The sequence below is a fragment of the Cololabis saira genome, chromosome 3 (assembly GCF_033807715.1).
Source record: "Cololabis saira isolate AMF1-May2022 chromosome 3, fColSai1.1, whole genome shotgun sequence".
NCBI lineage: Eukaryota > Metazoa > Chordata > Actinopteri > Beloniformes > Belonidae > Cololabis > Cololabis saira.
This window is the reverse complement of record NC_084589.1, coordinates 16,872,128-16,885,181: the sequence shown is the minus strand read 5'-3', so window position 1 is coordinate 16,885,181 and position 13,054 is coordinate 16,872,128. Positions and strand designations below refer to the sequence as shown.

General features: G+C 40.9%; 1 protein-coding gene across 1 annotated transcript; it reads left to right on the top strand.

Moving 5' to 3' along the window:
* Positions 1-2,211: 2,211 nt before the first annotated feature.
* Positions 2,212-12,684, top strand: nsmce2 (NSE2 (MMS21) homolog, SMC5-SMC6 complex SUMO ligase). Its single transcript, XM_061718266.1, has 6 exons — positions 2,212-2,538; positions 9,938-10,050; positions 10,281-10,434; positions 11,458-11,546; positions 11,725-11,831; positions 12,322-12,684. The coding sequence occupies exons 1-6, from the start codon at positions 2,424-2,426 to the stop codon at positions 12,431-12,433; spliced, it is 690 nt and encodes a 229-aa protein (XP_061574250.1). The 5' UTR covers positions 2,212-2,423; the 3' UTR covers positions 12,434-12,684.
* The last annotated feature ends 370 nt before the right edge of the window (positions 12,685-13,054 follow it).

The following is a 13,054-nucleotide window of genomic DNA, read 5'->3' as shown; positions in this document are numbered from 1 at the left end:
GTACCTTTGTTTCTCCTGAAGCGCCATCATATGTACTGGACTTGTAATAGTTTCTTTCTTTTTAAATTAAAACAGCATTTTGACTTGTCAACAGGAGAATTAAAGGTTTGTAAATGATGCCTTCATTTCATTTAAAGAAAGGTTAATCCTTCTAAATGTCTTATATGGAAAAGTTGCAATAATAACAATAGCTTGTACATTAACTTGCCTATACATTACATTTGTTTACTAATTTTTTGTGCAATTTTTGTCAATAAATATGATCGTTAATAAAACGATGTTCTGTTTTTCTTCAGTTGATATTTTATCGGAGTGACTATTTGCACCAGGGTACAAACAGCAAACCCCACCAGCTGAGCTATTCACACCCTGTTGACACATGAAAACAGATGCGTTGCCCATGCGCATGTGCACCACTCTAAAATTTGGAACCATGTCAAACAATAGAGCCAGGCAAACGTCTGCGCTCACACTTTTGTATGAACAATTTTTGCTCTTATGTCATTGTAAGATATTTTGAAGAGATTAAATGAAGGTTATCAAAAGTGGTGTGAATACCTGTCAATCACTGTTGACATTTTTTTTCCTAATACATGGGTGCAAATAACATACATTGATATTGGTAGCAGGGTGTAAATAGCCTACGCATCAGTACTTGCACCTGGGTGTAAATAGCCTAAACCAGGGGTGGCCAATCCTGGTCCTCAAGAGCCCCTATCCAGCATGTTTTAGATGTTTCCCTGCTTCAGCACACCGTGATAAAATAAGCTGTTTCAAAAACAGAACTGTCCGGACCTTTATGACAAGCTAATGATGACGAGTAATTAGAATCAGGTGTGAGGAAGCAGGGAAAATTTAAAACATGCTGGCTCTCGAGTTTTACCAAGTGGATTGAAAAAGGCTACTTGTCAGTAAGAAAATACCCTTAAATGACATCAGACTGAAGGTAGGCTTGCAAAAAAAGTAAAGTTTTAATGTGGTTCCAGGCCTGGACAACTTAGGATATAAACAAAAACAAAGCAACTCAAAAACCAGAAATCGTAATTAAGCAGAGGTGTTGGCATCAACCTCTCCCCATGGCAGCCCCCTCCTGTACTGAACCATTTCCCCTTTATATCTGCTCCTGACTCCACCCCTGGCTAAGCCGTCAGCAAATCACAACCTCACTACAATATACACAAGGTGCTCCCCATTAAGCAATCAGAGCTCCTCTCGGGCAATCATGGCCGCTCCCAAATTACTGCATCTGCATGGATAGACACAAGTAGTTAAATTACATGTCACAACAGAATGTGCACCTTCTGTGGGACTGAAATCCAACTCACAATACTTGCTCATGAAAACAATAGAAATTACTCTGACAGAGTCTGCTCTGTCCAGAGGTGTCAAGTAACAAAGTACAAATACTTCGTTACCTTACCTTACCTTAGAAATTTTGGTTATCTATACTTCACTGGAGTAATTCATTTTCAGACGACTTTTTACTTTTACTCCTTACATTTTTACGCAATTATCTGTACTTTTTACTCCTTACATTTTAAAAATAGCCTCGTTACTCTATTTCATTTCGGCCTTTAATAAAAACTATCCAGTTAAATTGCGCCATCCGGATAGAGTGAATTTGGTCGTGGTTGTGGGTCAGATGTTCTTGTCCAGTTTTGTTCTTACATCCGTTGCCCTCAGATTCCTGCAACTAAACTTGGATGTACATTCCAATAAAGGTTAGGATAAATGATAACATGCCTCTGAAGTTTGACTTTTTGCACCATTACAATACTTATAGGCAACTAGTCATCATATCTCCTGCTCTCTGAATCACATGTTAATGCTCAATAGTACACATATATGGTTCTTTAATATATTTGCATTATACTAAGATGCATTCATTTCCAATGGCTTTTGTCTTTAATGACTTTTTTCCCCCTTACATTACTTTTACTTTTATACTTTAAGTAGTTTTGAAACCAGTACTTTTATACTTTTACTTGAGTAAAATCTTGAGTTGATACTTCAACTTCTACAGGAGTATTTTTAAACTCTAGTATCTATACTTCTACCTGAGTAATGAATGTGAATACTTTTGACACCTCTGGCTCTGTCACATCGAGGACCAGGATTGGCCACCTGCCATATGTTTTTACTTTAGAAAGGCTTTTACTGTGAAAACCCGCACCGGAAGCTGGTGTGTATCCGCGAGTTTGAGCGGTTTCCCTGTGTGTGTTTTCCTCTGCCCATTTTCACATCACTGGTATGTTCAAGTTTGCTATATTCTCTTAAAATGGTGTTTTACTAAACGGTTTAAAGACACTTTTTTCGTTAAATGTGGAGGTGGGCAGTCCTGTTGGGGCGGAAGTGGCTGCATTAGCGCCAGGCGAGCTAATATTCCCGGTTACTCTGGTCTTTAGACATCAAAACCCGTCCTGATGTCTCTCAGCGCGGTTAACGGGACCCTGTCGGACCTGAGGTCCTGTCAGGGGGACCTGGGGACCGGCATGGACATCGTGACGGACGTGGCCATAGACCTGGCAGAGACTCAGGGTGAGTGTTTACACACTAGTAGTTTATTCATATGCTGCTTCAGTATCTGTAGATATCAATATATTGAGCAGTTGAAAGCAGTTCAATACCCGGCCCGTGTGCATCATAGATTTAACCTGCTGCAGTGATCAACATACAGGTGAAGGCGAGGCAGGTTTATTTGTACAGCACAATTCAACGCAAGGTAAAAGTGCTTTACATCAACATTAAAAGCGGCAAGACACAATTAAACAGTAAATAACAAATAAAATGATAAGAAAAGAGGTAAAATAATAGAAAGCACAAGTTGTTAAAAAGTAAGAGCAGTAGCCCTTGATGACAAGTTGATGATTATTGATTAGAATCAGGTGTGATGATGCAGGGAAACATCTAAAACAAGCAGGACAGGGAGTCCCGAGGACCAGGGATGAAGACCCCTGATTTACATGTACAATTTAAAGCCACTATATGTAATAGTGCCACTTCGTACCACATGGGGGCATATAGTTCTGCTCTGTTGATTGCAAACGTCATTTACTCTATGCAAACGTCAGTTACGTCGCTGAAAACGTCAGTTACTCTACGCAAACTAGGGCCAGGTATCAATTCAAATGTCAAGAATCAATTATCACCATTTGATCCGATCCGATATTGATGTGGGTTAGCGTTATTAAAAACGTTTTTTGAGCTGTTGCCTGAATTATATGACTGTGAAATAATAATTTCACAATAATTATTGTGAAATAACTAAAAAATAAATAATTCAAATAGGTCTTTCAATATCAACTTAAAGTGCAAAAAATAAGGAAATTGCAACAGCTCATGCAGTAAACAAATCATTTCAGCTTGTCTAATTTATTCTGTCACCAGACACACAACTTGCCATGAAGCATCAGGCATTTTTCAGGTATGTCATGAGAAACCGTGTGTCTGATAACAGAAGAAACCAAACAAGCTATAGTAAATATAGATAATATGAACTTCATTGAACTTATAACGTTTTGAAATTTAAGCTGAAATATCCAAAACACTGAACACTGGTTGTGCACGGTTGGGGGTGTGTATGAGTGTGTCCGTGTCCGTGTGTAACGTGTCTGGCGATTCAATGAGCTGCAAGTTTTGCACACGGTTGACTGGAGATGGAAGGACACACGTGTGGTCTTGCATTTCTCCATGTTTATAAGTACGTCCTGGACTCAAAAGACTAAGATTCCTTGCAAAAAGAGCATGCGCAGGAAACAAATTCATGTTCCGTTTGATCAGGATATCCCATTAGGCTATACATGAGCAAATATTTGGGTTTTAAACGAAAAAGGAGTAACCCAGGGGTCAAATTCGGGTTATTCAAAGGGGTTATTGGTGTTTACATTGCCGTGCAAAACTGGGTTATTGCTAATATTAAGGTTTTTAAAAGGGTTGTTGACTGCATGTAAACGCAGTCACAAAGAGGAAAACTACCTCAAACCTCCCAACACCAAGCTCCCCCACCACCATGGATCCTGATGAAGACAGCGTCACCCTGAATCTGTCCTTGGTCCCCCCTGAGGAATATAATTTATATTCTCCAGAGTCCAATGAAGGGACCTCATCCTCCCCAGCAACAATGCCGGCAGAGTCTGCGGCCTGTCCCACTCAGCCTCCCCCAGCTCCCCCAGGTCAACAAAGGGCTGGAATAGTCAGCCATAAACGGCAGAGGGAGGATCAACAATTTGAGAGAAGTGTGATGTGGATCCTCCCCAAAGAGCCAGACGAGGAGGAGCTGTTTTTGTTGAGCCTGGCACCTCTCCTCCGTAGCCTCACCAGCGAGAGGAGTCTGGTGAAAATTGAACTTCTCCAGAAATTGCACCTGGCTGAGTTTTCCTAGACTTTTTTTTTTTTTTTCAGTATGTTTATGAATACACACACATTCTATTTTGTGTCGTTGGCTTGCTGTGCAGGCGGTGTTTTGGGCCTGCTCTGATTCTCTGTTCCATGTATAATTTTCATTGCCTGAAGTTAAAAAAAAATGTTTGCAAAAAGAAATGCAGTATTTATTTTACCTGATCTTTTTATGTAATGTTTGTTGGTATATATACCCACAGCAGTTTCCCAAGTGCATTAATGTGGTTCTGAAAGGGAAATAACACAAATTACAAATTCCCTCATATGCATATTTAAATGAAGACACCATTAATACAAAGTAACACAATAGGAAATCTCAATTTCTCTATCAAATATAAACTGTGCATGTATGGAGATAGAAAAATATACAAGCAGGGACAAAACAGCTAGGTTTGTGCAACATGATTGGCTGACTGAGGAACTGACTGGCTGCTGTGATAACCAATAGAGAACTGCTAAATATAAATGAAAAATAAGGTTGGCCTTTTTAAGAGATATACTTTTGATATGAAGGAGGATGAGTTTATGCATAAACTGGCTGACAGTCAATTTTCCTTGCATTAATTCAAATACTGTGCAACATCAGGAAAAGCTCTTTAGGAGTAAATGGTTGGCTCTTAAAAGATCCTTTTTTTGGAGCAGCAGAGGAAGAGGGTGTAGGTCAGGTAGGCAGCTCAGGTGAGGATGTTCTGCCAGGGCACTTCACCAGCAGCAGAGAGGAAGTAGGCGGTGAACTTCTCCCGCACAGAAAGGGCATCTCTGGAGGCGTTAGAGCCAACCCTTCTCAGCTCTGGCAGTGCAGGGTTTCCCTCAGCTTCACGTGAGAGGTCAGCCTGTGGTGTGGAGTTCCACCTCTGAAAATTGTGAAGGGCCACGGTGGCCTTCACAATCCTGTCCACGTTGTCTGGCTTCACTCCAATCACCCGACGATAAATCCTCCACTGGGCAGCAAGGATCCCAAAGGCGTTTCTACCACTCTACGGGCTCTGGGGAGGCGGTAGTTAAAAATCCTCTCAGATCTGTAGAGGTTTCTTCCAGGGTGGGGCCGGAGCATTTTCCTCCTTGTAATAAAAGAACGACACAGACCCATTTAGCAAAAATGATACCATTTTGCAAAACTAGACAAATGATCAAAGACAGCTATGTAAAAAAACAACAAAAACTACCAGTCAATTTGAAAGATAAAAAAGGTTAACATAGTGCCACAACAAAATTAAAAAAATAATTTCATTTAAGAAACAATTCTTGTTTTTAGGAGTTGCGTTTAAAATGGTGAAAGCATGTTCTAATTTGAGAATTTCATGTGTGAAATATTTAGATAAACGACTATACATAGCTTTGTCAGTAATTAATGTCCCATTAAAGGCAATTTACTAACTTGAGAGGAAAAGCCTCATCTGCCACAAAAGTGTGAGGCACGGGGCCCAGGTGGTCTGCACCTGGGAGAGGTGCATCCTCTGGAAGATCCAGAGTGCCCTCCCGCAGAGCACGTCCAAAAGAGGATGCGGCAAAGATGCCCCCATCACTGCTGCCACCAAGAGCCCCCACATCCACCACCCTGAAGCGGTAGCGGGCATCCACAAGGGCTAGGAGGACGATGGAGTAGGTGCCCTTATAGTTAAAAAAACTGAGAGCCAGTGTTTGCCGGTGCCTGGATGACAACATGTTCATCCAAGGCTCCCAAGCAGTTGGGGAAGTTCCACCTCTCCCTGAAACCCTGGGCTATTTCCCTCCAATCATCAGCCTTCGGGACAGGAACAAACTCCTCCAGCAGGCTGTCCCAAATCACCTGGCAGACCTCTGGGACGATGCCTGCCACCGTAGAGATCCCATATTTACGTGTCTTGAGTCAATATAAATTATATACACACACACACACACACACTACGGAAGAGTATTAGGGCCAGGCAGGAGAAAAATAATATTTTAGAGGAGGAAGATTTTTTTTTTTCATTGTGCACTTCGAGAAAAAAGTTGAAATGTCGAGATTAATGTTGAAGTACAATTTCGAGAAAAAAGTTGACATGTCGAGAAAAAAGTCAAAATTTCGTGAATAAAGTTGAAATGTTGAGAAAAAAGGCGAAATTTCTACTTTTTTCTCGAAATTGTATTTCAACATTGTGGCAGGGTGGAGGAGCAACAATCACACAGGTGATGGGTCACAGGTGTGTCCCATCAACCTCTCCACCCTGCCTGCCTTGATAAGGCAGGGCTGCACAGCTGCTGGGGGAAGGAGTCTGCTGTGAAGGAGCTGTTGGTGAGACTGAAGCTGGATCTGCTGACCTGTGTGGTGCTTGTGCACGTGTGGCGTGAATAAAAGGGTTCTGCACAAAACTCCGTGTCCTCCTCTATCCTGTCGGTCGGGCCCCGTAGCACTAGCCTTGCTACAAACATTATTCTCGACATTTCGACTTTTTTCTTGAAACTGTATTTCAACATTAATCTTGACATTTCGACTCTTTTCTCGACATTTTGACTTTTTTCTTGAAGTGCACAATAAAAAAAAATCTTCTTCCCCTCTCAAATACTTTTTTCTCCTGCATGGCCCTAATACTCTTCCGTGTCTTGAGTCAATAATTTTATATATATATATATATATATATATATATATATATATATATATATACACATGCATATACCAGTATACCGTTCATTTATACAGCCTACTACAGGAGGCTATTTTTTTTAAATTTCAATAGGTGCATAGTAGGCAGAAAACATCGGCTAGACTATGTTGGCATGCACTACACAGCATAAAATATAGTAATTAATCCACACACTTGCAAAAATAAATAGCTTTTTCTTTAGCACCCACCTCAAACAAATGGCCAGGCGTTCAGTTGCAGTGATGAAGCCTGAAGTTGGTTGTGATCCTGCTGAAGCTTGGACCAACTCTCCCCAACAGGCTGTCAAACTGCTCCCTGTTCAGCCTGAAGGACCTGGAAGCTCATCATGGAGCTGGAGCTCCCCAACGAGCCTGTATTCCCCCAAATCCTGTCTTCTCATGAGGATTTCGTGGACCCATCCCCTCCTTGCTGCTGCTGCTCGTCTCCTCCTCCTCCTCAGAAGAAGAACTAAAGCCAGGGCTTTTCTTTGAAGCAGGGACAGATACATTTTTCAAACTGAGCTGTAGGCTACTGTATGTCCAAACGAGTGGGAAAACGGTACCAGACCGGGAAAAACTTTTTTTCGGTCACCAAGCAACTTGCAAAAAATATGCGCGCCCTGCTCTGCGCACACCTCGCGCCTAGTCTGCGCCGATTCTGGACCAGGGATGAAGGGCCCCTGATTTACATGTACAATTTAAAGCCACTATATGTAATAGTGCCACTTCGTACCACATGGGGGCATATAGTTCTGCTCTGTTGATTGCAAATGTCATTTACATCTATGCAAACGTCAGTTACTCTATGCAAACGTCAGTTACTCTATGCAAACGTCAGTTACTCTATGCAAACGTCAGTTACTCTATGCAAACATCAGTTCCATCTATGCAAACGTAATTTACTCTATGCAAACATCAGTTCCATCTATGGAAACGTCAGTTACGTCGCTACAAACGTCAGTTGCTCTATGCAAACGTCAGTTACTCTATGCAAACATCAGTTACTCTATGCAAACGTAATTTACTCTATGCAAACATCAGTTCCATCTATGCAAACGTAATTTACTCTATGCAAACATCAGTTCCATCTATGGAAACGTCAGTTACGTCGCTACAAACGTCAGTTGCTCTATGCAAACGTCAGTTACTCTATGCAAACATCAGTTACTCTATGCAAACGTAATTTACTCTATGCAAACATCAGTTCCATCTATGCAAACGTCAGTTACGTCGCTACAAACGTCAGTTGCTCTATGCCAGGGGTCTCGGATTCCAGTCCTCGAGGGCCGCATTCCTGCATGTTTCAGATGTTTCCCTGCTTCAGCACACCGTGATAAAAGGAGCTGTGACACCAACAGAGCTGTCCAGACCATGATGACAAGCTGGTGACAACCATTAATTTGAATCAGGTGTGTTGATGCAGGGAGACATAAACATGCAGGATTGCGGCCCTCGAGGACTGGAGTCCGGGACCCCTGGTCTATGCAAACGTCAGTTACTCTATGCAAACTAGGGCCAGGTATCAATTCAAATGTCAAGAATCGATTCGATTCCGATTCTTAAGATTCAGAATCGATTATCACCATTCGATTTGATCCGATTAAATCCAATATTGTTGTGCGTTAGTGTTGCCTGAATTATGACTGTAAAATAACTAGTGAAATAATAATTTCACAATAATTATTGTGAAATAACAAAAACATAAATAACTCAAATATACCTTTTCAATATCCATTTAAAGTGCAGAAAAGAAGGAAATTGCAACAGCTCATGCAGAAAACAAATCATTTTAGCTTGTCTAATTTATTCTGTCACCAGACACACAGCTTGCCATGAAGCATCAGGCATTTTTCAGGTATGTCATGAGAAACCGTGTGTACGGAACAGAAGAAACCAAACAAGCTATAGTAAATATAGATAATATGAACTTCATTGAACTAACATTTTGAAATTTAAGCTGAAATATCCAAAACACTGGTTGTGCACGGTTGGGGGTGTGTATGAGTGTGTCTGTGTCTGTGTGTAACGTGTCTGGCGATTCAATGATCTGCAAGTTTTGCACACGGTTGACTGGAGATGGAAGGACACGTGCGAAGAAAGATCATGTACTTTAACAGCGACGTCTGTAGCAGGTGGAATCATAATTTTGTATTACAGTGCGACGCGCTGTCCTCGCGTGGTGCAGGAGCGAGGTCCGTTTCTTAACGCGGCTGGTTGTCTGTGCAAACGGACATTAACGCATATAGGCTCAAACAGACAGTAATTTCCAGCCTTAACAGTCCTGCTCAGCCCGCTGTCTGTACGGAGTAAACTTTGGTTCTGTATTTTCTGCGCTGGTTTCTCAGGCGACCGCTTCCACATGTTTGTTTTGTTCACAAGGGCAGCGGGGGCGGGAGGGGCAGAGAAGCGCGCAGTGTCCCCGGCTTTTAGTGACCCCTCTTTCAGCATTTTCTCCAAAGAAAACTTCATTTAGTTCGGAAGTTTTAAAAACCAGCGCTTTGTTAACGCTACCGCTGCTCTTCGACGCCGTGTTCATTGGTTGATAGTTTCACACCACGCGCATGTGTGAATTACATGACGTGACTACTGGGATTAAAGTTCACCTGGCGAAAATTTAATGATGAAAAATAATCGATCTTTAGACATACGAATCGATTTATTTATTAGGAATTAATATGCGAATCGATTTAGAATCGGAAAATACATTCTTTTTTTCTTTTTTTCAACACAGTCCTAAAATGAACCACTGACAATACTGTGCTGATGAGTGTCGCTGCGCCACATAAACTTTCTTGTAATATGATCGTGCCACTGGCCAAAAAAAGTGTCCCTGCTTTGTAGACAGGGTTCAAAATAGGTGGACTTTATACATAGCAAAGTTTTATAAGCAGAAAACCCCCATATTTTATTCACAGCAACGTATCTATATTTCAGATGAGGAGTTGAAAGCTGGCTTTGCAGAGATGGAGGCTACGATTCTTGAGTGTGCCAAACTGGACAGGGAGATCAGCTACTTTGTGGACACTGTGGAACGAGCCATTCATGAGGTGAATGCTTTGTGGGATGGTCTTTTCATGGCTTTACCTCTGTACTAAATCAATGCAACAAGTCTAGGAGGGGTTAGTTGTACCAAGATGTTATGAAATGTACATCAAGATGGCTGCATCGAAGATATTCTGATTGTTATAGTGTTACTTTTTGTACTTGAGCTACAACCCTGAACATGGACTGTTTTGCAGGTTTAAAGAAGTATCCTAACAAAACTGATTTTCTGCAGCTCCCTGCACAGGAGCCCGAGGCCATGTTCAGCCTTTCTGACAAAGTGAAGGAGAAGTTCTCACGGAGAATTGCTAACCTTTCGGATACGGAGTTGCAAAAGCACCAGAAGGTGGTTGCTTTCAAGGAAAGCATCAACAACATTCTGAAACAAGGTAAAGTTTGTGGTGACACAAAGGAACATGAATAATCCAAATACACGTCTAGACACAGTGCAAATTATTCAGCATGTGTCATAGACTCTGATAGCAGCTGACTGAGAGAGGTCTGGGGCGTGGCCTGTTTTTGAAGATGCCATTTTAATATCTCTATATATTTATTAAGCACCACTATTGCTGTTTTTCTCTGATGGTTAACCAAATGGATTCTGGGTCTGTTTGATCATACTTTCGCTATTTCTCTGTGAGCTCTTCGAGCAAAGTGATTCCTCTTACTCTCCCTCAGTCTGTCCTGACCCCACCCTCACTTCTGGGCTGGGATCAGGATAGCTGCAGTGATCTGGTTGGACTGCTTAGTAGATCTGGTCAGAGTCTAGAGGGCCAATCTGCAGATGCACATCCTGCTTACATGAAGAGAGAGTTATTTTTGGAAAAAAAAAAAAACAGTTGCAGATTTCCTACTATGCCTGTTATTTCCAAACTTGAATTTACTGCTTTGTTAGACATGCAATTGTTAAAAACACCAGATATACAGTCTGAAAACTGTGTATGTTAGTTTGACTCAGTTTTGAACCTTTTGAGAATAAGAAAAAGCACAATATGGGACCTTTATGGATAATTAGCCACATTTTCAACCCAAATATTATATCAATTCTTTGTTGTTTTTAATAGATGTGAAGTATGAAATGATATGTTGTACCTCATGAAGTTACCAGAAACATTTGAGCTCACAGGATTTACAGAGCCAGGACAACTATACTACAGACTGTGGAACTTGTATTGAAAAAGGGAAGAACATTTCATGCATATGTGGGAGTGTTACATTTTGTGGATGGTGACTTATTTTTGTAGAAAACCTAAATTTAACTCCACGTTTCAACATTCTGTTAAAATAATTTTATCCAAGCGCATATTCTTGCCTGCTGGATATTTTTCTGCCATCTTGTCAATGTTCCAGTTCATCATTTGTCACTGTCAATGGACATTTGGAAATAAGCTGGACATGTGCTGTGTTTTCAGCCAACCAACATACGGAGAATATGGAGGAGCTGGATGAGGACATTGCTGTTACACAGAGCAACGTCCTACTCACCTGCCCACTCACACAGGTAGATCAGTCCAGGATGCCCCGGGTCTCTTGCTTGAGTCAACCCTCTTGAATGTTCAATTTCAAAACATTTACATTTTCTAAATGTGTTCCTAATTTTGGACATTGTTTGAGCAGTTCAGTATTGTTTTTGGTCTCATGAGTTTCATTACATGCTTCTCTGTGTGTCTCGATCCAAGGTGGAAATGGTGAATCCAGTAAAGAATAAGAAGTGTAACCACTACTATGATCAAGAAGCCATTCTGGGCCTGATCAGAACAAGAGTCAGCCAGAAGAAGAAGTGTGGGTAAGAAACCGTCCGTCAGTGAACTGTCATGAAATCGGTTCAGATTCTGCAGCTGGAAGCAACTCTGCATGTTGGCATGTGACCAACAGCAGGTTGCTTTAAATGCCTTTATTCATATTCTCTTTAATGTACTGCTTTGACACTGGAGTTAAATTAAATGTAGCACGCCTGAGAGAATAATGACGTAATCCAAATCTGGCTGTCAAACAAACCTTTCTATTGTTCCCTACTGTGGTTAATGTGCTATTATAGCAGCAGTTTACTAGTTTGTAACATGCAACTTTAAAAATACCATCGTAGTTGTATGGAAAGGCACTTAATCAGGAGTGTATATGTTTGTGTTATACTGATTTACAGAGATATTGATTTATACTCATAAGTACAAAATTGATTTGAAAAAGTTTTTTTTTTTCTTTTAAATGAACGTTAATATGCTTTTTTGTGAGTTGATATTCTTTGAAAAAGTGGACTTTCTTTCTCTATCTTCTAGCTGTCCTGTGGTGGGCTGCGGGAACAGAGATGTGAAGCAGTCGGACCTCATCCCCGACCAGATACTGAGAAGACAGATCCAGAGCCAGAAAAGGCAAAATGACAGGACATAGCTACTGTGTTTTAGTCATCATTAATCATATATATGGTGCCTTGGGAATTCCCCTCATACTGAGAGCAGTATATTTTGACCCTATTACATCATTATTATAATAATAATGCTACTAATAATTATAATAGTAATACTATAATGCCACAGTATGCAGGTACCTTTGTGGAAACCTCAGAAATGCATCACCCAGTTCAATCTCTGATTTAAGGTGGTGAGGTGTTTTTATTCTCCCTCCAGTGTTTTCATCTTTTTACTGAATGTAAATAAAATCTTCTGCTGTTTGCATAAACAAATGACCTGCCATTTGGTCTCATTTGAGTGATGCCGTAACTTTGCAGAGCCACAAGAGAGCAGCATTTGCACAGTTGATGTGAAACCAATGAATTCCAGCATTGTAGTGGAAAGCCTCAGCATTGTATTGCATTATTAGAGATGTGAATATCACAACTCATCTGTTGCCTTGTTTAACCTCACTGTCTGCTATGCAGCTGTAGAAACCTTCATTAATTAATACTTGAAGATGGTAAAATGTTTCCATGTAACCCCTCTTTTCAAGTTAATTACTGTAGGGTCATTCTAGTGGCAGGAATAACTTGTGGTGAAACAAAACCTGAAACAGTTA